Source organism: Solea senegalensis, linkage group LG11 (assembly GCF_019176455.1).
Source record: "Solea senegalensis isolate Sse05_10M linkage group LG11, IFAPA_SoseM_1, whole genome shotgun sequence".
Lineage (NCBI taxonomy): Eukaryota > Metazoa > Chordata > Actinopteri > Pleuronectiformes > Soleidae > Solea > Solea senegalensis.
In genome coordinates, this window is record NC_058031.1 from 23,547,892 (window position 1) to 23,572,533 (window position 24,642).

The window sequence follows — 24,642 nt, forward strand, 5'->3', positions numbered from 1 at the left end:
GAGGGAAGTAAGAGTGCACAGAGCTGAAATGTTTGTCTGAAAGCAGATTGCTGGGTTTTTTGGGGGGGAAAAAAATGGCGTTTACAACTGAATATGTATTAGAATGGATTAGCACTGAACCACTGATGGTTTTCAAATAGAAACAGCACTATGAATCGACACATTCACGATTATAGATTTTCTTGTTACGATTATTGTCGGAGAATGAATCACAATATTGCGATGATCACGATTATTATGCGTTAATTGATTTCCCAACACTACTGTATGAATGTGTAAAATCACATGAACACTGCTTATAGGTCTTAAAGTTTCCTTTATTTATATCTTTTGATGCCAACATAACACAATAATGTAGCAACAAAGTAAAGTAACCAAAAAGTAAGAAGAAAAATGACAATAATCCCATTGGAATAAAATAAAAATCACCACTGCTCTGTAAACAATAAAAAATGCTACATATTAACTATGTTTTTCTCTCAGGGAAAACAGATGTGAACGGCTACAGGACCTCTACCTGGACTTTGGGGGGTTCTTTCTGTAAACTACAGAACAAAAATATGTTTGAACATTTCTTTTGAACCTGACTATATCTTTTTAAACACAGGGAAAAAAACAAAAACTTGCTCGCTTTTTGACTTACTGCTGCCCTTTTATGTTTAAGTTAATTTTAATAGTTTTAATAATGTATCTACTTGTATGTGGCCAGATATTAAACGTATCTATTATTGTGGTTTGTTAGTTTATGTTTAAATGACAATGACACAAATAAATGTGTACTAAAGGAAACGGATGTCACATTACGTATAACGTAACATTGCGCAGAACCACCTCTATGGTTCCCGGCATAATCTTTTCTGACAGTATTGAGGAAGCGTTACGATTAATATACCATAGCGTTTTTTGGGAATTGGACTCTAAATTGAATGTGAGAGTGAATGGTTGTTCATCTTTATATGTTGACCCTGCGATGGACTGGTGCCTTTCACCCTGTGTCAGCTGGGATTGACTCCAGCCTGCCTGTGATCCTCATGTGGAGGATAAAGCAACAGAAAATGGATGAATGTTCAGCCTTAATATGAACGTACTGTAGCTACAAGTTAAGACATGTTTTCCAGGTTCGTCAGAGTAAATAAAAAGCCTTCTGAGACAACATAAAGCATCACTGAAACATAGCACGACTGTCATGGTTTTATGGTTACAGATACTACATGTTAATATTCATTAATGTGAAGAAGCGCACACAGCAGGGGAATATCTATCATCCATCCTCACTGACACCCCCCCATCCGCTCTGTCAGAGCATTTATTTTATTCCCCACTTTAATCCCTGAAGCCTACATCTGAAAGATGTGGAGGGGAAGGACGTTTCTGATGCTTTCCAGCCATTTGACAAGCAGCTTTGCTGGAGCATATACTGCTGCAGCTTTGGACTTACTATGATGTAGTCGTCCTATTCCGAGCAGAGTTACTGTTTATCTATTTATCACCACTGAGACGGAGTGTAAGGCGCGTTGTTGTGTGTCTGTGGCCTGTACTACTGTGATCTCTACCTCACTGGATTAGTGTGTGTGCAGGTTAAAGAAATCGTGACATGGATATGGTCTTACATGTTGGATATTTTCATTTCATCTTATGACTTTCCCTGGTTGTAAAGACTGTCGCAGCATTAATATTGAGGCATTTAAAAAAAAATCTGATTATATTGATATTAAATTATTCATTACCAGCCTGTTTATTTAACCACATTTATAGGCACTCTCTTTCACATGTAAATATCCATCATTACAATTGAGAAACCCAAAAAAATACACTAGATATTATCTCAAATTAAAGGTAACAACTGTATTTTAAGTGCATAATACAGCTTGTAAATATAGAATATGACTTTCCTGGGGTTTTCAGAGTATTATTATTGTCACTAACCTGTGAGAAGCACATATAGTTGTTTCAGGACAAAGCCTGAAATGTTGAGATATTATTCATAAGCCACATTATTATACATTAATATATGTGTGTATATATGCATTAAACCGCTTCTGTCCTGATCACAGATGGGTTACAACTGCAGGCAACCATCTGGCCTGTCATCTCATCTTCTCTTTCTAAGGACAGAGACACAATAGCTCCTGTCCCCATTGTCTGGGATGGGCTTCCTCCTCCTTCCTGTCCTCACTTCAAAGTAAAATGCAACAGTCACCTCTTATCGTTAACTCCAAAGGGGGATCGGGCTCAGGACATCGGAAAACGCTGATAATGGTTTACCTTTAAAGAAAATTTGAAACCCAAGAGTTTGATTGAGAGCATCGTCAGACCTTTAATGGGCCGTTTGTGCAGAATAATGTCAAATATACTCAGTTTCATTGTCTCGTGTCTTCTCTGGTTTCACAACGTTTATATTGCCCCAGACTGAAAAGCCTTTGTTATACTTGAGTTGAATCTTAACTGCACATAGGAATGCAGTAAGTGTAGCCATAAAGCACCACAGTCGTATCGGGAACAGAGGAGCTTTGCCTATCAATACCTGCTTAAGTAATTACGACTGTAATCACATTACGCTTGTTATTTTGTATTTTACAATTCCACACTCGCAACGAAGAAGTGGATGGATTGATAATGGGATCAGGAACTACTGCGGTAGCTAAAGGTGACCTTTTATCTTGTGACTTAGAGGGCGGTGCTTTCCCGTGAGGTGATATAGCTCAAGATGTGATCCTCAATTTAATTTCCTGACATGACACTCGCAGCCCCTCGCCAGCCGCTGGAATTCCAATCACCGTGCTGAATTACAATCACACCCTCTTGATTTCACAACTCTCTCATTTCCTGCTTTAGAGGCCACTTCCCCGTGACTGCTCGCCATCTCAGAAAAAAAAACCTGAATGAACGTCACGATGCTGACTGCATTTTAACAATGAGAGGCTGAAGGGAATATTGAACATGTTGTTGTGCCAGGAGGGAAAATAAGATGTCACCCCCAGTCAACTGCACATGGCTTGAATTCAAAAGATTTACAGCAGCCACTTACTGATTTGATTTTGTTTTCTTCTCGTCCTCAGGTACAACCCGCCGCCCTCGAGACGGAGAGGTCCCAGGGGTTGATTACAACTTCCTGTCTGTGGAGGACTTTGTAGAACTCGAGGAGAGTGGGACGCTACTGGAAGTAGGAACGTATGAAGGTGAGGATGACAGTGACTGGGATCATAACCGACACTCTGTGCGACCCAGCGTAGCGCAGGTGTTCCAATTCGCCGCAGATACAATAAGCGTAGCAGCAGTCAACATTTATGTTTTCCTACATGCAGAGCGGCAGTTAGAGTTGTGTACTCACTTGGTTCCGATTAGACTGTGCGTGAAGGTGGCACATGCGGCCAAGTGTGTCAACCAGGGCTGCGCAATATTAAAGGAATACTTCCCCGATTTTCATTTAGCTTTGTATTACTAGAATAGGGGTAGTATTTTTGAAAAATTGTGCTTCCCAACCTCAGTTTCCCCTGAGTCGAGAAATATTGCCTTGGTCTGAGGCTTGAAACTGCAACGCTAATTCCACACTTGTTAGACCCACTCATAGGGGGACGGGACCTCATTCCCAGAATGTAAACATTGTCCGCTATCTTTGCTAACAGTTACGCTAACAGGACCACCCCTATTCTAGTAGTGCAAAGCTAAATGCAAATCGGTGAAGTATTCCTTTAAGATACCTGCGATATGCGTCGTAGAATAGTGTTCTGACAATATGACTTACGATAAATAACCCAATGTGTAATATTCAGGATGGGTCTCAAAGTCAAATGACATTGGGGGGGCAAAGAGTGGCATGAGTCGGTCAGTGGTAACAAAAATAATAGGAGCTTAAAATTAAAAAATTTTGATATTGCAATAGAGGCACTCATGATATTTCACAGGACTTTAAAGTGAACGTTGTTGTTTTGATATGGAATGACGTATACTTCACAATAAAAAAAACAAATGTGTAATGCAAAATGAATTTAGTCAGTAAATGATAACTGTAATTTAACACTGAACAACCTTGTATGTATATAATTTCATGTTGAATGCAAGTTATTGACCAAGTAAAACTAGCATGAAGAAAGTATCTTTAAAGATACTGTATGTACATTGTGTATGTTGATATCGCATCGATAGTAAATTCCCTATATATTGTGTGGTTCTGTAAACACGTGCATATGTTTGTTTTGGCGGCCGTGTGTGATTCAGGGCAATATCTGATTTGTGTGAATGATAGTGTGCACGTGGCTGCTGGAGATTGTTGCACCATTAATCTGCTTGGCAACGGTTCTGCTGTGTGTTGGCACGGTTCTCTCTTTCACGCAGACAATGTCAAAAACCTGTCCACAGGAATCTGGGGCTGTCCAGAAACCTGGAGGAGGCTGGGAAGTCTTGATTCATAACAAAATCTTTATTAAATGTATGAAAACATTTGTAATCTAAAATCTGGCGTGATGCTACCATTGCATGTAGTCTGATTAGCTTAGCATAAAGTCAAGGACAGATGGCCAGGTGACAGATACCCAATGTGAAAAACACATGTTAAACTAGGGTTTAAATGGGGTTTCGACCAGTGGAAATGTGTTTAATCAGCATTCACCCTGGAGTCGACTTCACCTCCAATGTTCATCATCTGCTTTATTTCTAGCAGTGATGCAAAAACCCACGTTTCCAGGGAAATGCTACAACAACAAACTTAAAGGAATACTTCACCAATTTGCGTTTAGCTTTGTATTACTAGAATACAGGGGTAGTATTTTTAAAAAAAACTTTCTTCCCAATGGTTCCCAACAGTTTCCCCTGAGTGGAGAAATATCGTCATTCTTCTAACTGTTAGCAAAGATGCCGGACGCTGTTTACATTCTAGGAATGAGGTTCCGCCCCTCCTACGAGTGGGTCTAAAAAGTGTGGAATTAGAGTTGCATTTTCAAGCCTCGGACCAAGTGTCACTGGTATTACTTTAAGTAATTACTTGAATATTTTCAAGTCCATCAATGGCAGAAAGATGTGCTTGACATGCTAACAACTGCTGCATTCTAAACTGACCAAAACCTGCTTTGAGCTATGAAGTTTCACCCCCTAGCGGAGCCGAGTCGGAAACACTTCATTCAATAAATCCATTTGTCACTAGCTCTTGTATCCTGAGACAGGAGCAGTAGTGGAATGAATGGAGGACTGTGTATGGAAACATGTTAATTGTCACTGAGCTCCGTGGTGTCCTTTTTGTGTTTTTCCTTTCTGTGACTCATTTCATGCACACGTGACGCAGAGAGTGAAAACACCACAGGGCAGACTAACCACTGGCAATATGAATGGACTAATTACCTTTGTTTTGAGAATTCACACAGTTTAAAAAAAAATAAAAGAAATTATGTATATATGGTTTGTCAGGTGTGACATGCGTGACATCATACTGATATGCTTTTGAGAAACAGGGTCATTCATAAAGATGCTATAACTTGGCTAACAGGCTGCTAGCTATAGCTTCATACTTAGCTTATGCACATGTGTTGGGCTTCTCACTCCAATTCAGTAATACATATATTTATCACGCAGATGAAGATATTTTCATCTATTGCATCTATTCCTCTTGTATTTAAAAATGAAAACAGTTACATGATTAGTGTACGGCAAGAGAGGATGTTGTGACCTGGTCCTTCCACGAGCTTTCAGAATCTAGACCAGTGATTCTCAAACGTTTTATACCAAGTACCGCCTGAGAAAATACTGGAAATAATACAGTGGCGGAAAAAGGCCAAGCAAAGTCAACTACGGACTTTTCACAGGAGGCAGATTTATTCCCAATAAGATCATTTGGTCTTATTGGGTCATCGTCTACACACTCCAGTCAAATCCCTCAGCTCCGCTCTGATCACATACCCTGGTGTTTACAGTAGAACTGAATTTCTGATTTTCCTCCAAGTACCACCAGAGGAAGCTTGCGTACCACTGGTGCTACACGTACCACAGTTTGGGTCTAGACAATACAGCTCTCCAGCCCTCACAAACACAAACTACACCCATTTTGGTTTCACACCAGCAGCTTATATCTATGATTAAGCTGCTTCCTTTCTCTCTCTCATTCTCAGTCTCCATTTCTCCTTCTGCCTCCTCCTGTGTCTCACTCAAGCATGCTAATGTCCTTCTTGTTGCCTAGGTAACTATTATGGGACCCCCAAGCCACCGCGGCAGCCCATCATTGGGACAGTGATTCTCGGTGATGCAGGCTCCCAGCGGTCCGCCCCAAAGCGCACCAAGTCCTACCATGACATGCAAAACGCCCGCGTAGTGCCTGCTGACGATGACGATGACGACCAGGCCACGGAAATGAACAACAGTTTCACAGGTGAGGGCATTGTTGTTGTTGTTGTTGTTGTTGTTGTTGTAGCAGCGCCACCTCTCCTCTCCCGCCTGAACTTTCTTTGTCTCTGCGTGTGTCGTATTCTCTGTCTGTGAAATGTTTTTTTTTTTTTCTTCGAGTGGATGCTTGTGTGTGTCCGAGGTTTGCGATACAGAATGGAGAGAGACAATGTGTGTATGTTTATGTTCCTCCTCTCTCTTGTATATTGTCTGGCAGTTACATCATGTCTTTGTGATGCTGATTCCTCTCTCCGTGAGCCTCCAAACACTGCCATCTGCCTGTGAGGAGGGGCCTAGTGGGGGAACAAGTAGATTACAGGCTGTGCTCACAAGATACGTCTATCTCGCCACGCCACAACCCTCAAATCCTCTCCCACCTGCAGCTTATTTTTCCCACTTTTTTCCATACCATACAATAACTATTACATTATAACTATAACATTCCCAGAAACTGGGCCACAAAATAAATTTGCAGGATTTTTTTTCAGCTTTTACTCAGGATTTATATGTTTCTATTTTCAATAAGTAAAAAAAATAAATTAACATTCATTTAAAACGTTGATCTCTTCAATATCCCTAATTTACCTAGTGATGAGTAATATAAGCTGGTACATAAGCGGCAGTAAGAGTTGTCACAAATCTTTTACTGTGCACATTCATATCATGAACTAGGTTGCAATGGCTTGTCATTTTTAAAATATTTAAATAATAATAAAACAGGTTGTATACATTGGTTAGTCGTGCTGACTCAACAATCCCAACCAAATTGTTTTATTTATTAACATTCCTTTGACCTTTGACCTGAGAGAGATGTTCTTATTTCTACTGCTGTACACTGTAGATCTTGGTGTCAATGTAGCGCCGGTTGTTATTTTGTATCTTTCACTTTGCTCCCTCTTTGAATTGATCTTTAAATTGATCCAAATGTAGAAATAAAAAGAAATATTGAGCATTGTCCCAAGTTGCAAAAAGTAATTTTGACGTGCTGCTGCACTGGAAATGATGATGCAGGAATTTGCATAGCTGAAAGTTAAGAAGAAAATGAGTGTGTTGCCACCAATGCAGTCAAAGCTTTAAAGGGTGAAGTCATTGCAGACATTTGACCCGGGATTGAATGCAGATTAAACACATTCCCACTGGTCAAAACCTGATTTTTAAACTGGGGGAAGCTGCTTTTTTTCACCCCTGCATGACCCACGTGAAACAAACAAGACATGTTAAAAAAATAACAACACAAAAATAAACACGTATAACTGTCAGCAATAATGTTATGGTCGTTGCTATTTGTAAACTACTTTGTTTAGATGATCCGATTGATGAAATAAATCCTTCTGCGTGCGGTTCTAAGTTGTACAAAGTGTAGCTTTGCTACAAACATCGACGCAAACTGCCGTTTACAGCAGGGAGATGGTTCTGAGTTGTAGAATTGCGCGTGACGCTGGCAAAAGGTAGAGGAGACGAGGAGGAAAATGTCGCCTTATGATCTGAAGCTGTAACACATTCCCACCAGTCAAAAAAACACATGATTAAATTGTCTTTTTAACCAGTTGGAATGGATTTGTACACTCTTGCTTCACATCTTTTCCTCCATATCCTTTCAGCTTTATCCCATTTAGTGAGTGATAGACGGTGTTCCTGTTTTTTTTCTGCTGGGAATCTATTCCCTCTCTGTGTCCCCCTGCCAGGCTGCCAGAGTGTGTGAATTAGCATTTGATCAAGCCTGAAAGGGCCACGGAAGCGGTGGAGGACACTGGGCCAGAGCCGGGGAATGAGTGGGAATGGGGGGTTGGGAATTGCTGGCTTTAAAAGAGAGAGAGAGAAAGAGGTTTATGGGTAGAGAGGTAAAAAAGGGGGTCAAATTGAGTTTGGGAAAGACTGCTGCTGAAAGAATTAGCATATTCCTGGGGCTCTTTCAGTACACTAGAAAAGGGGCTGGGGTATGGGCATGGGGGAAGGGGAGGTGCTGGGAGTTTTGTGCATTTTAAGTTGCATGTTTGTTCATTTTCTTCTTTTCGTGCATGCAAGAGGCATAAACTGCATTTTTGTATTCTTTTTTTCTTCCTGTTGTTGTTGTTGTTGTTGTTGTTGTTCCGTGCTGTTTGGTGTTGTGTCGCCCAGGATCCTTAGTGCGTAGTCTCTTCCCCTCTCCTTTGCTGTGCACAGGTAACCCTAACGATCAGGACGAGAGCCGCGGCGGCATCCTCCGGCCGTACCCCGCGCGTGACAATGCTCCATCCTGTGGTTTGAACAATGCGGCCATTGCCACGGCGGACAGTGGGCAGCAGACGCTCGCAGAGCCGCAGGTCTCTCCTGAAGACCCGCTGGGACCTCTGCCGGAAAACTGGGAGATGGCCTACACGGAGAACGGAGAACTTTACTTCATAGAGTATGTATCGACAACCTGCAACACATAACTGTTTTAATCTCCTGTACACACACACACACACACACATATAATCTTAGTACTGCCTGTGTAAGCATTTGTCACTGTAGCTTAGGGCTGGGCAATATATCGATATTATATCACAATCATGACAAGATATCTGCTTTGAATTTGGACATCTTCTAAGGCTGAACTCAAAATTTGAAAGAGTGCAATTGGCAAAATCACATTAATTTTCCATTCTGGATTGTTCTATGTTGTATATACCTTTTAACGTGTGTTTTTTTTTGCCATATTTCAGTGCATCCGTCTTGTTTCAATCTATGGCTTTACTTCAAAAAGTTCAAATACTATACAGACGTCACAAAAATTGCAATTACCCAAATCATTCAGTGGTCATTTTTGATATCATTTTGAAATTAGTCAAATATTATGATATTTATTATAAGTTTAATTACATATTGATCAATAATGCATGTAATTGAAATATTGGAAAACTCGTTTACAACTCTTTGTACATTTGAAGCCACATTTCTTGTGCTAGAGCAGCTTTGTTTCTCGCACGTGTAAATGTAATTTTATTAAAGGGGATAAATATTGAAATATATACAGCCATTGAAAACATAAGCATGAGCGTCGTTCAAATAGGTTCAAATATTTAACCTATATGGTCCCTTTTTTGACGTGTCAGCAACAGTTTGAAAGGGGAAACAGCAGCAGAGTGACAGAAGCAGAATATTATCACAGGATGTGAGGAAACGACGAGGCGGCAACAGAATATCCACGAATAAATTAAGGGTATTGTTAGCTAATCTTGTCTAAGTTTACAAAACAAAACATTTAAAAGCCAAAGAAATGCATCAGATATCACCTAAGATTAAAGGCAACAGCGAGATCTGAACAATTGTAGTTGTGATTTTTCTTTTTCTTTTAAAGACATTGCAATTCCAATTTCCTTTGGGATAGATTTGTTTGAATCAAGTTTCGGTTTGATATTTACAGTGTATAACAGATTTAAAATGTGATGAAGCATTATCACATGATAAAAACACTAACTATTCAATATTCCACTCAAAGATATGAACAAGAGTTTTACGGTTTTACATATTGCCCAGCCCTACTTTCCATTGCTCATACCACAGCTGGTGTTTTGTGTATTTTACCTGCACTATAATCCCTTTTGTTCGTCCAAGTGGCTTGTCTCCCCCCCCACCCCCACCCCCGATTTGGTTTTTAGGCCTCCCCAAGCCAACCTGCCCAACCCCCTGGCTGCCACTGCTTTCCTGTTAATCCCTGCATGTCCCGATCTCTAAAGGAGATCACATCCTGATCACCTGACTACCTCCACCTCTCTGTCCTCTCTGCAGCACGGCAAAGACACCCCACCCGGACATGGCTGTGTATTTTCAGAGCTTGTATGTTCATTTCTGCTATCACTGAATTACACTGCATTCTTGTTTAACAATAGAGAAAGAAAGTGCGCTTGCTTGTGTTTGTTTTGGTTGTTTTGTTTTTTAACGTCTGTGTGTTGATGTGCCGCCTGTGTCACTCTGCTTTTCTCATTCCTCCTTTGCAGCACGTGCCCCCTGCCCTCTGTAAACTTGCTGATGCACTTCACTTTCTCATTGTTGTTGTGTGTTGCTGTCGCGCGTCGGCCTGTGTTGAATTACTCCGTTTGTCTCGTTTGTCTCCTCTCAGCCACAACACAAAGACCACGTCATGGATGGACCCGCGGTGTCGAGACAAAGCGTCCCGGCCTCTGGAAGAGTGCGATGACGATGGTAAGCCGCGGCGCGTCGTTGACCCACGATTGTGTGCATTTACACTTCTGTGTAGTGGTTTAGGGGACAGGAGGTTGGTGATTGAGCTCACACATGGGGCTCCTGGTTGTGGAATGAGGCCACATCCATACTGCTATGTTTAAATTCATTTAGAAACACATACAGTCTGCTGCCTTCACACCGGCCTCCTACATTAACTAGGCACATTGTAGACCCCCAAAAAGTTTGAAGCTCCAGGGCAAAAACTGACAATCTGCATTCACTTCCTGACTGGTTGTTTATGGCCACATCAGGAAAAGCTCTCTTCATTTGTTTCAGTGTCACCTTTGTCAAAGGTTTCTTAAAAGAAGTCACTTTTCAACTCAACTCAACTCAAAGTTAATTGATAGAGCACCGATATAGAGCACAGTAAAACACATAAGAAGCAAAAAACAGCAACATAAAGTCCAAAAGTTAAACGCGATGGAGTAAAAGTAGGTTTTTAAAGACGATTTAAAATGCTCAACAGTCTGGATGCCTCTAATGTGCAAGGACAGGGCCTTCCAGAGCCGAGGAGCTGCCACTGCAAAGGCTCCGTCACCTCTGGTCTGAAGCTTTATTTTTGGGACGTCTAACAGCAGCTGACTAGCCCGACCTAAGCACTCTGACTGGGCTGTGTAGGTGCAGCAGTTCAGCCAGATATTGAGGTGCCAGCCCTTTTAGTGATTTCAAAACAATGAAGAGAATTTTAAAATCAATCCTAAAACTAGAACTAGAACTGGTAGCCAATGGAGTGAGGCCACTATCGGTGTGATGTGCTGACGATTACGCTTCCATTTGCAGACGAGACATCAGTCTTTCATCGACGCTGAAGTATACGTGGATTACCCTCTCCAGATCTCTGGGGGGTGGGGGGGACATAGCCTTTGACCTTTGCTAAAAATGCTCAGTTTGTAAAAACTATTCCTGATGACAGACTTGTCAAATTTAAAAGCATTGTGAAAGGTCACACCAACGTTTTTTACTGATGAGTAGACGTTAGGAAACCATTGTTGTGTCTCGTTAGAAGCACCTTCTTGTCTGCTCCACCACGTGCGGTGAACCTGAATGGTACGTACACGTATATGCTGTGCGCTTTTAAGACGTTTAAAGTGTGGACGCAGATCGTTTTATCTGAAAAACGTGATAATATGGATGTAGTCCGCGCGGTGACATATTTTCGTAGTATATTTCTAAACATTGTATTTGTTTTTATCGGATGTGGTGTGTGTGTCTTACATTTGGGATTTAATGTAGACTTTATTTTTCACAACTTGAGGTAGAACTCCCAAATGACATTTGACAAAAATTCATATTCCAGAACAAAAAATTTTGCAAAATTGCACCATCAAGTGGTGAAATGTAAAAGTGACACACTGGCTTTGAACAGGAGTTTAAATGCTTTCTTCAGATGTTTCAATGTCTGTTCTGTGACTAAGGGGTTTCTATTTGCTTTTTCCCCCCTGATCACTCTTGATTCCTCCATCACCCAAACCACCTCTCTTCCATCATCCATCCTTTTTCTACTCCATCCCTCCTTCTTTTCATCTTGCTTTCACCTTGGAGAAGAAGGGATACATACAGAAGAACTGGAGAGTGATTTAGGTAAGATTATGACGATTATTCTGTGGTGATTTTTTTTCTAAGACTTGTAGATAATCTCTTAAAAGGTTTTCTGATAAAAACCAAATGAAAAAATGTTTATGTCCTTTCTAGGAACTGTTGGGTCACTTTTAGATAAAAATAGAATTTTGTAATGGATTTGCTTCCCTGCAGAAGTCATGTAGTCAAATGATTTGTGTTAAGAAGTGGTAACTAAAGCCATGTGGAACTGATCATCTTAAATTATGTCTTTGTTACGTCAAATGTGACACTAATAGTTTTTGGCAGCTGATTATATTACGTGTCTCGCTCCACTCTCCAAATCTCTCCCTGTAGTATTTCCACCAGCGTTAAGCAGCCACATGTTTGACCGTGGAATACACCGCGTGTGGTTTAGTAGTGACGTAGTATGCAGTGAAGCGTCGCTGTGTCTATAATTCTATGATCCATACCCAAAAGGTTTGGCTTTTCAGGGATTTATTTCCTTTTGATGTGTCAATCAAGATATTCTACATCTTCACTGGGCTGTAACGTGACTAGCAGGAGTGCAGTCTCAAATTAATTCACAAAAACACACCTGGAATAGGTTTTGCTGACACTGATAGATGTAAGAAGATGAAGCTTCCCTTTTTTTCTTCACGGCCAGTTCTTGTCCCATATACAGGTAGAACAAACAACCCTGTACTGGAATCAGCCGTCAGCGGTCTTTCGAACAAGCACTTGAATGTCTGGACTTGCGTCTTTTACTGTTGTCGGCCGCTCAGATGCAGACACTCTGCTGCGGTTATTGATCGTGAAACCCGGTCTCGTATGATAATGTTTACTGGACATGGGAGGTGCCTACAGTAACACAAGGAGGTAATGTCTTTGTCCAAAATCAAATACAGTGAAGTGGAAAACTGAGATGGCAACGTCTTAATGGGAAGGTGTCAGTTTTAGAGGCTCTGTCTGGTTGTTGTTTCCCAGTGGTTGGGTGTGTGTGCGTCTGTGTGTCATTATTTAGCAAAAGAATAACATTATGTAGACTATTGTCGACCCATTAGAAGCTGTTCTATTCACACCTGGTATTAAAGTCCATCGTCAGTGAATAGCACGTACAAATACAGCTGTTCACACCTGGCATTGATATGCGTCCTGGATGCATCTCATGTGAATGCAAGCCTGACCCGGGGCTGTAACATTCCTGTACCAAACCGAACTGTTACCTGTTACCATCATGGAAACACATCATTAGATCACTGTGGATCACAAGTGGATCACACTTGCTGTGAGATTCTTTGGTCTGAATGGTCAGAACAAATGTAATGCAGACAGGAGGACAATGATCCAGGTCATTATTTAGTTAAAACACTCATGGTGTGTCCACCTGTCTCAGGTGTGGTTTGAAATGTTGTCCATTCACTGATGCGATTGTTTAGTATTTCAACTTTTAGTTCAAAAACACTTTTAAATGATCCTGCTTGTGCAACATCGAATGTTCTCCCTGTGTGTGAGCTTTGGTTTTTGCACAGTTGTGGTTAGAAATAATCAGAGACTCAATTGACAGTCGGTGTGAACGGCTGTTTCTTTCTCAAATGCCCTGTTCAGGCCTGGCATTAACATTCTTCCTGAGAGACCCGACCACAAATGGTGAGCGTTAAGTGCGGCTGTTTGAGCATATTATTGACACGCAATCTGGATGCATCTCCTATGACCACATGAAATCAGATTTGGCTTCACCTGCCCTGTATTTGATACTCAGGTGTCATGTCTGCTTGCAAGAACACATGTCAGAGTGTTTGTGTGCGTCAGTGTGTGGGTGAGGCGATGTACCCCAATCCCACTGGTAAAAAAAAACAAGATTTAATCACCCTCCGTCTATTAGCATAGCTGTAAGCATTGATTTTTGTTGTGGATTTTTATTTTTTTTTACAAATTGGGATCACACTCCGGTCACGCACATGAAATAAGAGTGAGACACGTGAGTGGCTACAAAGTCTGATTGATTATACGATGAACGGATGATCTTTGATGCATTCTAAGGCTGGATTTGTTCAAGAATGTGGCCACGTGTGTCTCCAAACTAACTCCCACGGTGGTTTTTGTGATTAGACACTAGTTCACTCAGCACAGAAGTTAATACTTGGTCTGAACTGGGTCTGAATGTTGGCCAAGGTGAATCCTGCCTGTCACTGAATGTCAGCTGTGGGACTGGCTGCAACCCTCAAAATTAAGCAGTATAGCATGGCTGGATCAACAGAGACTCTAAGACCTTAAAGGAATACTTTACCTATTTGCATTTAGCTTTGTATTACTAGAATAGGGGTAGTATTTTGGAAAAATTGTACTCCCCAACCTCAGTTTCCCCTGATTGCTAACAGGACCAAAGTTGAGTGACACTTCCTGTTAGTGTAACTGTTAGCAAAGATGGCGGACACTGTTTACATTCTGGGAATGAGGTCCGGTCCCCCCTACGAGTGTGGAATTAGCGTTGCAGTTTCAAGCCTCGGACCAAGTCCTGGACCAAGTGTCACTGGTGGGCACGTGACAAAAAAAGAAAAAAGGTATTTCAACTCAGGGGAAACTGAGGTGGGGAAGCATAATTTTCAAAAATGCTACCCCTATTCTAGTAATACAAAGCTAAATGCAAATCAGTGAAGTTTGCCTTGAATGTGGAAACTGTATCGCTATAACAAGAGATATAATGTATGTTCTGTAGGTGTAGTTTTACTACCGTATATATTTACCTTCTCTACTCTGCTACTGACTGAGGTGCAAAGTGTTTTATTCTGTGTGTCTTCTGTATTTCAGAGCTGCCTCCAGGATGGGAGAGAATAGACGACCCAGTGTACGGAGTTTATTATGTAGAGTAAGTTAATCACCTTATTGATTCATGTAAATACAAAAAAGAACAGAGTTTCTCCAAGTTTGCAAATCTCCCGTTTCTCCTTTAGGCTGCATTTACCTGCATTTAGACTGCATTGTTTCTCCCTCTCGTCTGTCTCAGTCATATAAACAGGAAGACGCAGTACGAGAACCCAGTGGTGGAGGCGCGGCGTCGGAAAATCCTGGAGCAGCAGCAGCCGCCGCAGCCGCAGCCTCCAGAAGGTGAGCGGTATATTCGAGGTTCGTTTCCTGCCCTGACACGGCACCATTTCTTTCTTTCTTCATGTCTGTGATTGTCACGTCTTTCTAGTTTGTCAAGTGCTCCCCCAGGATTGGGCCAGACTGTTGCTTTCTTTTTTCTTGTTTTCTTTCCTGTTGCAACGTTTTGAATATACTCTTAAAGTTAAATTTTTCATTCTCATAACAAACTAAAGTTTGATAGGAAAAAAAAAATAATAAAAATTAAGCTGGCCCAAGCCCTGGTGTTGTCTTTGGTGTTTCGGATATCATTTATGTGGTTTAAAATCATAAATGCTTTGTATCATTTTGTATTTAACCATTTAATTAGCTTTACTGAGTCCGAGAGAGTTTATCGGAATGTGCAAATTGTGATTTATGTATAAGAAAAATGTATATGGTGAAAACAACAGGTGCATACTAGTCTGGAAGTTACGTTATTGTAGATGTGCCAGGCAATTTTGCTGCAGCTGACTTTATTTCATCGTCTAACACACAGCTGAAGGAGGCCATTACAGTAAGTTACTTTAAGATTCTTAATGTTAGACTGATGTAATTTATGTTAAAAAAAAAGGAACATTCACACTCATTTCAACTCATTTGAATCTCAACACACAATATATAATAATAATAATTATTTGACAGATTGTCGACAAATCACCATCAAATAACTTCTGACATGGTTATTATACCTTTCACGACTTATTTAACATTTTCTTCAGTGTACAGTAATCCAGTAATAGTTGTCATGTCATGGATACTATATGGATAAGCAGAACTGAGGACCCAAATGCAGGCTTACTGTGGCAAAAAACATCTGCATCCAGAAAACAAGGAGGCAAAAGATGTGAACCAAAGCAAACTGGGAGCTGAAGGCTTAAAGTTTATACACAAGGAAGTTGATGTAAATTGAAAGAAGGTGAAACACATCAGGGCAGGGAGAGGAAGAAATAAGCAACAAGTAAAACAGGAAACCGGTTTTTCACTGGCTTTGTTTTATTTTCTTGTGTCAAAGTCGAGAAATGCAAAAAATGATAATGGAGAAAACCAAACATTGACAGATATTGCAAACAGGATATCTTAATGCCTAATTTAGCATATTCAACAAAAATGTTGAGATTTATAATTCACAGAAACCAGGCACATGGTGTACCACACGTGTTTTAGAAACTCCAATTGTGACAACAATAATTCAAAAACTTGATAATTCATCAAACTGAAGCCTAATATTAAAGGAATACTTGGTCCTGTTAGCGTAACTGTTAGCAAAGATGGCGAACACTGTTTACATTCTGGGAATGAGGTCCCGCCCCCCTACGAGTGGCAATAAAAAGTGCGGAATTAGCGTTGCAGTTTCAAGCCTCAGACCAAGGCTTGGACCAAGTGTCACTGGTGGTTACGTAACAAAAAAAAGAATGAAGATATTTTATTATTACTATTCTAGTAATACAAAGCTAAACACAAATCAGTGAGGTATTCCTTTAATAATAATGGAAGCCCTGCCAAAATGAAAGAACTTTCCTCATATTGCATTATCAATAGTATGTAGTCAGTGCGCCATATAAAAATAAAAATAATAAGGAGTAGAAGCTGATCACAACAGAGGCATACAACTGAATCAGATGGGGAATATGTACAGTGTGTGCTTAAAAGCTATGTGTGTACTTGTGTTGCCGTTATGTCCATGTGTGTGCATGTATGTGGCATGACAATACACCTGTGTGTTGCATGTGTGTGTGGATTAAAGTGTGTACGTAGTGTCAGGAGGTGTGTTTGTGTCTGTACAGAGTGGATAGAGGAGCACTCCTCAGCAGCAGCTCCTCTGGCAAACTACGCTCCCAACCACCTGGAGACCTACAGGGACCCACAGATCCCACCTGCTCTACCTCCCGGCCCTGCAGGAGTCAAACGTAAATATTTATGCTCGTGAACACTTTATATACATACATATATACATATATATATATACAGTATACAGTACCTATCTAACGATTCAGCAGTAGACAAGCAGCTCCTGTGACCCAGCAAACTGAAAATGCCCATTTCAAAGACTTTCAGTCTTATTGTGCAATAAACTAGCAAACATATACTTTAGACATATTTTATTAGGTCAGCCAGTGGCTTTTTTTAGGCCCAATGGCAAAAATCCTTGTATCCCTACTGGCAGTCATGTGGTCAGTGTAGTATCTGCTAGTCTCATGCATGTTCTTGACAGAAAGAAATATGAAATATTCCTTTAGTAGATGCAGAAGTGACAGATGAATGGATGCAGACAACACATGTTCATATGTATAAACATACAAATCAAATACTGTGACCTACTGTGATGTTTGAAGTGTTAAATCTCTGCCTCCCTATCCTGATCTAAGAGTCCATGTAGATGGAAACAAGGATGACAGTTTTTTTATTTGTCTTTGATGATCTGCAGGAGGGAAGCCTTTCTTCACAAGAAACCCAGCAGAGCTGAAAGGAACCTTCATCAACACAAAGCTGAAGAAGAGTCGCCGCGGCTTCGGCTTCACTGTGGTCGGAGGCGACGAGCCAGACGAGTTTCTGCAGATCAAAAGTTTGGTGCTGGATGGGCCTGCGGCTGTGGATGGCAAGATGGAGACAGGTGCAGTACCCAACCACCATCCGCAGGGGGCACTGTTACATATTCAACAACATGCACTACACTGTTGTTACAGTGCATCCATCCATTTTGTCTGAAATTTCATCAGTGCACAACAGTAGGCTGATGCCAAATAACAACAGCAGGGTCACATTACAACTTTACATAGCTGCTGATTGTTGTGCAAACAACAGAATCAATAACAGTGTTTTGTTTTGTTTGTTTCAGGTGATGTGATAGTCAGTGTGAATGACACTATAGTGCTGGGATACACCCATGCTCAGGTGGTGAAGATCTTCCAATCCATCCCAATTGGCTCCATGGTGGACCTGGCTTTATGCCGTGGATATCCTCTACCCTTTGACCCCGATGACCCTAACACAAGCCTGGTGACCTCAGTGGCAATCCTGGACAAGGAGCCCATCATCGTCAACGGTCAGGAGACATTTGATTCACCCGCCAACCAGGCAGGACCTGATAACGGCATGAGGGAGGCACGGCCACACAGCCCGTCCTCTGAGGTTGCGTCGAACGGTTCGCACGGTTACTCCAGCGACGTGGTCACCCTGGCGTCGTCCATAGCCACCCAGCCCGAACTGATCACCATCCACATGGAGAAGGGAGACAAAGGATTTGGCTTCACCATTGCTGACAGCCTGACGGGCGGAGGGCAGAGGGTCAAGCAGATAGTGGACTATCCGCGGTGCCGTGGCCTGAAAGAGGGGGACATTCTGATGGAGGTGAACAAGAGGAATGTCCAAAATATGAGCCACAACCAGGTGGTGGACCTGCTGAGCAAATGTCCAAGAGGCAGTGAGGTCACCATGCTCGTTCAAAGAGGTATGTTTTACATTTTCAAGTCAGCAGGGACGGATAAATACGTTAAAAAAGTCAATGTTTCGGCATGATAGGGTGGGAGTGAATAACACAAAAGAATGCAGTGACAGTGGCTGCGATAGCTGGCACAGACCGAGTGACATAATGCGAGAGCAGGAGAAAAAACTGATGGAGAGTGGGTGGCAGGGTGAAAATGCTCAAAGTTGGATGGGATGAAATGAGAAGAGGTAAAGAGATGATAAGCTGAGTTAGCATGCCGGAGGATGAGTGTGGGAAGGAGTGGGAGGATGAGTATAAAGAGGCGAGATGGATGGAGGAGCGAGGAGGGGAGGAGGAGCACATTAGGTCAGGGACTCGTATACAGTATGAATACAGATGGATCTCTGTCAGTCTTCATGTCTGATGTTTGATGCATTTTTGTTGATTTTGATCACAGTATTGCACATACTGTATATTAGGCATGGACCACTATGAGACTCATAAATTATGTCTTTAAACAAATCTATCACAGGTCCACAGTATTACAGCAACAGTAGCAGTATGTGTTTTTAGAAAAAAATCATGTAATATATTGTTGAATTATGTTTAAGCCACTAAAACCACTAAGAACAATGCTATAATGATGTGTCTGTTGGTGCACACATACTTGACACACAGGTTTGTGCATCTATTCTAGGACTCTGCATTGACTTGTATTCATTTGAACAGACTAAAGGCCTGTGCATACAGGGTTGCGAGAAAAAAATGACGTCATTATTTTCCCTCAGCCCTCGTTTGGGGGTTCTTGAAGTATGTACAGGCCTTTTGCCCTAAACCTTTCCACCTCAGAAATTAGGTTCTGCCTCATTAGGACCAGGTGTTGGTCTCCATGAGGACTAATGGTCTTGACAAGGTCAGTGTTTATGCAAGAAAAGGTCCTAAAGAGATAACAAACACAAATACACACACACATTATTTTCTTTTTAATTAAATGTCGTAAAAAGGGGCAAACTAGCTGATGTTGGCATACCTATGTCAGGAGCATGGCATTTGTTGCTAGAGTCGGCTATCAGAGGTTAGCAGAACAGTGTAGCAAGAGATGCTAATGTTGCTAAAGTGATTGGGATGTGACGTCTGCTGTGTTCGCCTTGATGAATGCACTTTGTTCAACAAAAAAAACACGATCAACAAGTCTGAGAGTCTTGTTCTGTGTAGTTTTTGAGCTATTCGCATTAAAGCTAGCTAGCTCCTGTGATGGAATATGAACCATGTTAGCCTATAGTGTTTATTTCCCCCAATGCTAGATATGCTAACTCTCGGAGCTGGTTGCAAACATTCATTTTAAGACAAGATTCCCTTGAATTTGGTAAAAGACTCATGGGTAGTGCTTCTGTAGATGCTCCACCATGTAACTCTACACTGCAACCTGAGCGATGTTTGTGCTTGAAACCGGAAACCAGTCCATGTCTAGCATTAGGGTGGACATACAACTACACTATAATACAGTTTTGTCTGTGATAACGATGATATGATGATACAGAGATTCTGAGACACACTATTCATTGCAAGACGATTTAATTTATGATATTTTGTGATGTATGCGTACACGAAAAAGTATTTCAAAACTGGCACTGGAGATCCGAGAACAATACCATGTAAAGTGCACAGTTTTAAAACCATACATTGGCAACACAACACATTTCTGGACTTAAAATGTTGAGGAAAAAATAGGACCAGAACTATATGCTTCTCTTGATTATTTTCACGCCATCATATCACATAAATGCATAGTTGAATGTCTATGCGATGTGCCTTAAGATAATGTATCTTGAGCTATACAAATAAAATTGAATTGAATTGAATTTGACTATTCAGAATGAAAACATGTTTTATCTTTCAGCTTTTCTGTCACATTGACTGCAGCCAGTTATTTGTTAGACCATAGATCTTATGGCATTGGAAGTTATGATGCCTTCCAGTGCAACTCCAAAAAGGAGGACAACTGAGCATCCGGCTGGAGGCTGTGCCGGATGCAGGACAGGGTATTTAAAATCTGGACGTATGGCCACCCTATTTAGCATCTAGTACCCTTGGATTTCTGTGTATTCTGTTGGTTTTAATGTGCTGTTGTTGCCGCACAGTATCATTGTCATATAATGGTGCAGGTTGCTTTGTGTGGATTCTCACTACTACAGAGTGTCATTCATGTCCTGACACAGATAAATGTTCTTTCTTGTGGAAATATCCAAACAGAACAAATTGTTTACCCCGCAAGCAGAGTTTCCACACAGACACTGCAGGATATTCTACATCTCTTATTAGTGTTGCGTCTTTATTGTTGTTAAGTTGCTGCCCTCGCTTGAACATCAATTATATTCTCTAATGAGTTGACCTTGTGCACTGTTGCTGGAATGACACTGCTGTATTGTGCTAAATGTCAGCATCATTATGGGCCCTGTGCATGTGAGTGACTGAATATAAACGCTGAAATAAATTAAATGAATGCGATTTTCATCGATCAAAGGAAAAGCTCAGAGGCATGCAATATACATGCGATGTTTAGGAGCCACGCAAGAATTATGACAAATAAAATAGCAAACTGTGAGGCTGTCAAGTTGTTGCTATACAACTGTTGAGAAAAAAAGACTAGATGTGCTCTCGAGGGACATGATGCAGTCCCCTGGCACAGTGTTTCCTTTCAGCAGATACAGTAGCTGTCCCTGTGCCTTTTTGCTGAGAATTGTAGACAATAATCCATCATTTATAAAGACAGTTCTTTTCACCCCCCATTGTTGTCAGCTCAATGTATCAGTTGGTGTGGTGTGGAACACATTCAGCTGTCAGATTGGTTGCGATTACTCTACCTGATTCTTACTCCTATGATGTAATTCTGCTGTACAGTTATGCATTTTATGCATTTTCTCACTTGTGCAGAAGGAATATGATGCGTTCCATCTCTCTCTCTCTCTCTCTCACGCTCTCTCTCTATGCCCAGCTGTGGTGCACAGCCAGAATAGCTGATCACAGATGGAGGACAGTCATTTTGATATTAGGATCAGTTTTGGGGGTTGGCTTAATTCCAAACGTCAGATCAAAGACCAAAGAATAAGTGAAGCAAAACTGAAAGTTTGAGCAACTTTTCAGCAGCAGCGTTTGGCGACAGTTGAGAGTTTGGTACAGAGAGTTTGGTCCCAGATGCAGATTCAAAGTGACTATAGAATCTTAAATAAGGCTTCATGCTGCACATATTTAAGGAGTTTGTTTTTTTGCACATGGCTGTGCATGTGCAAAAATATTTAATTCCGAAAAGGTTTCATTACAATTTCATCGTTTACGCGGACACAAAATTAAATGATGCGAATGTGGCGCGCGTACACATGCATCACAAGCGCTCTGTCACTATTTTGACGTACACAGTGTTGTTTAATTCTACAGAAGTAGAAGAAGAAGAAGAAGCCGTCTCATTTCCTGCCTCTTCCCCGTCAGAGACTTTCTTGTATGTTGTTCTTTTTTGATTTTTGATTTTTATAATAATAATAATATGATCAGCTGTTTATATGATATGTTTTTGGATTGGCGCGTTTACATGACATATTTTTATTACGATTCTGATTACCTGTGTCCATGTGAACATAGTTACTGTGTGAGATTTAGATTGTTGGCCAGACAAACCATTCTGTGTGTAGTTTGCATGTTGGATGAGTGATATAGATGATGGATGGACTGTTGGTTTGGATTAAACAAGTGAATTGAGCTCTGTTGGGTAAATGTGATGGGCTTTTTCCAACATGTTACTGGAAAAGGTTAAATAAATATATAATTTATGCAAATTTGTGGATTAATAAAATAGAAACATAATCATTTACCAGAGCTTTGTACCTGGCTTTTCTGTCTCAGAATGAGGCAAGTGACCTTTTATGTGATCGCTAGCAGCTATAGCTCATGGTCACTCACAACAGCAGTTATAGGAGCAAAGTGGAACGAGGCAAGGCAGATAAGAGGAGAGTGCAGAGGATGACAAATGTGAGGGGAAGTAGAGGATTAAAAGAGTGAGAGTGCGATTCGCTCAACAGCTTTGGAGGTTCAGCACGAGGACAGAGCACATATGAGAGGATTGATTTAGATCAGGATCGGTGGAAGAGAGGAGGAGAAGGAACAAGGTGGACTTCTCCTGGGGGAGAAGAAGTAGTCTTAACCCTTCATCTGTGACTCATCATTCAGAACAGTCACTTATTGTTGGAGGAAACAAAGCACAAGGTCAAACAAACAACATCACGGGGATTTGCCGCAGTGATCGTGATATTCCAGTTTCGTATACAACTTCCTGCAGCAGACGCACAGAATTTTCATTCATACAAAATGATATTCTTACACAAATCCAGATATTTGGGGGGTGCAGCGGTTCTCACTGGTACCCCACAGCAAGAAGGTTCATCGTTTTTCATCGTCGTCTGACCAGATGTGAAATTTCTAGGTTCTCTCCTGACAATATCCCAAAGCAATTGCTTTTTTTTTTTGAACAGCAAACTCCTAGTAACTTGTATTGCAACACCTTCAAATGCCCAAATAGACACCGGGTGGTTTCCTCTTATGTCCCCCACTTGTAGAATTTTGATTGGTTGTCACCATCTCTGTGACGATCATTCATCTTCAAATGCACTTTTCTTACGCTGCTGTTGTCCTGTAGTAAATTCAAAATGTCTGACTGGAGCCTTTCACCAGAACATAAATTGAAAACGTTGAGTGGGTTGTAAAGTTGTGTCGAGTGTCAATTATCAAACGTGTCAAAGAAGTATTGTACGTAAAACAAAACCAGTTCAACAATGAGCTCTTTATTGTCTTAAGATTGTCCATTGTAAGTCATTCTTCTGCCAATCACAGTCACGCTTTTAGCTTTTTTTGACTGCCTAACAAATGGTCTCTTTAGTCTCAATCCTGTGGACGTTAAAACCAAGAACAAGGGAGAATAGTAACATGTAATTTGTGTAGTGGAGATACACAAGACAGGATGTAAAACAGATTGCTGCATTAATGAGAGAAGGAGCTGCTCAAGAACCAAGTAGTGAAGAAGAATTGCTTTGTTCAAGCCATATGGCTATTTTCAAACTGTTTTCCTGGCTTCAACCCTCATCTGCAGTGGACTGAAATGTTGTAGGCAGGTGTGATGAGCAGGATTCAGACATTTAGCACATTTGCAAAAGCAGCTCCGCTCAGTATTTGCAACGTCTTACCTAATTTCAAGATAGCATCTGGTATTCTCACACACCTTATTCTCTCCTGTAAAGGAGGCCAGGCCAGCTTTGACTCCTCCATCTTGTCTCCCCATCGTTGTTGCCATGACAATCGTGCACAGCACTCCTGTCCCCAGAGAGAGAGAGCGAGAGAGAGAGAGAAATAGAAATAGAAGGAAAATGAAAAGTCAGAAGGGAAGGACATAAAATATAGTAGAAATGAAGGAAGGGGGATCATTTGTGCTGGTAATAGATGATGTTACAGCAGAGAGGATAACTGGATAATAGCACTTACATGTTAAAACTACATTAAGGACAAATATGTACAGGTTTGGCTCAACAAAATGTAACATTACTCATGTTATACGCCCTCGAACAACGTATATGTAAGACCTGGATGACGTGCCGCTCACTTGCATGTGCGGGCCCTTTGAAGGCTTGTCAAGGCCACTGCTTGAATAGCATGTTGGAACATTGGGTCATTCATTGATTGTGTTACATATTCCGATATGCATTTTCTATGCTCATTTGAGACCTGTGATTATCATCCGTTTCAGGTATTGTGATTGCAAGCGGTGAGTTCAATAACTGTGATGCATTTGAGGTCTGATCATTATTCAGATGTGATGCATGCTGCATGTGGCCGTGTCCTGTTGGCAGCGTAAATGCAGTTTTTCTACGGATGAGCCAGAAATGGCTGGATGTAAAATGTGGGCTTTTTATTTCTTC

At 41.1% G+C, this 24,642-nt stretch overlaps 1 protein-coding gene across 13 annotated transcripts in view; it reads left to right on the forward strand.

Moving 5' to 3' along the window:
• LOC122777537 (membrane-associated guanylate kinase, WW and PDZ domain-containing protein 1-like) overlaps positions 1-24,642 on the forward strand; it is a 115,329-nt gene that overhangs the window by 56,723 nt on the left and 33,964 nt on the right. For 2 of the 13 annotated variants that reach the window (XM_044038839.1, XM_044038849.1), the window contains 12 exons: positions 3,060-3,179; positions 6,167-6,355; positions 8,488-8,755; positions 10,120-10,167; positions 10,451-10,533; positions 12,118-12,156; positions 14,944-15,001; positions 15,140-15,258; positions 15,755-15,772; positions 17,043-17,165; positions 17,684-17,869; positions 18,095-18,706. In XM_044038839.1, coding sequence (XP_043894774.1) covers positions 3,060-3,179; positions 6,167-6,355; positions 8,488-8,755; positions 10,120-10,167; positions 10,451-10,533; positions 12,118-12,156; positions 14,944-15,001; positions 15,140-15,258; positions 15,755-15,772; positions 17,043-17,165; positions 17,684-17,869; positions 18,095-18,706 — 1,863 coding nt within the window. The remainder of the gene's footprint in view (positions 1-3,059; positions 3,180-6,166; positions 6,356-8,487; positions 8,756-10,119; positions 10,168-10,450; positions 10,534-12,117; positions 12,157-14,943; positions 15,002-15,139; positions 15,259-15,754; positions 15,773-17,042; positions 17,166-17,683; positions 17,870-18,094; positions 18,707-24,642) is intronic. The other 11 variants (XM_044038840.1, XM_044038850.1, XM_044038836.1 and 8 more) reach the window with 10 other exon arrangements.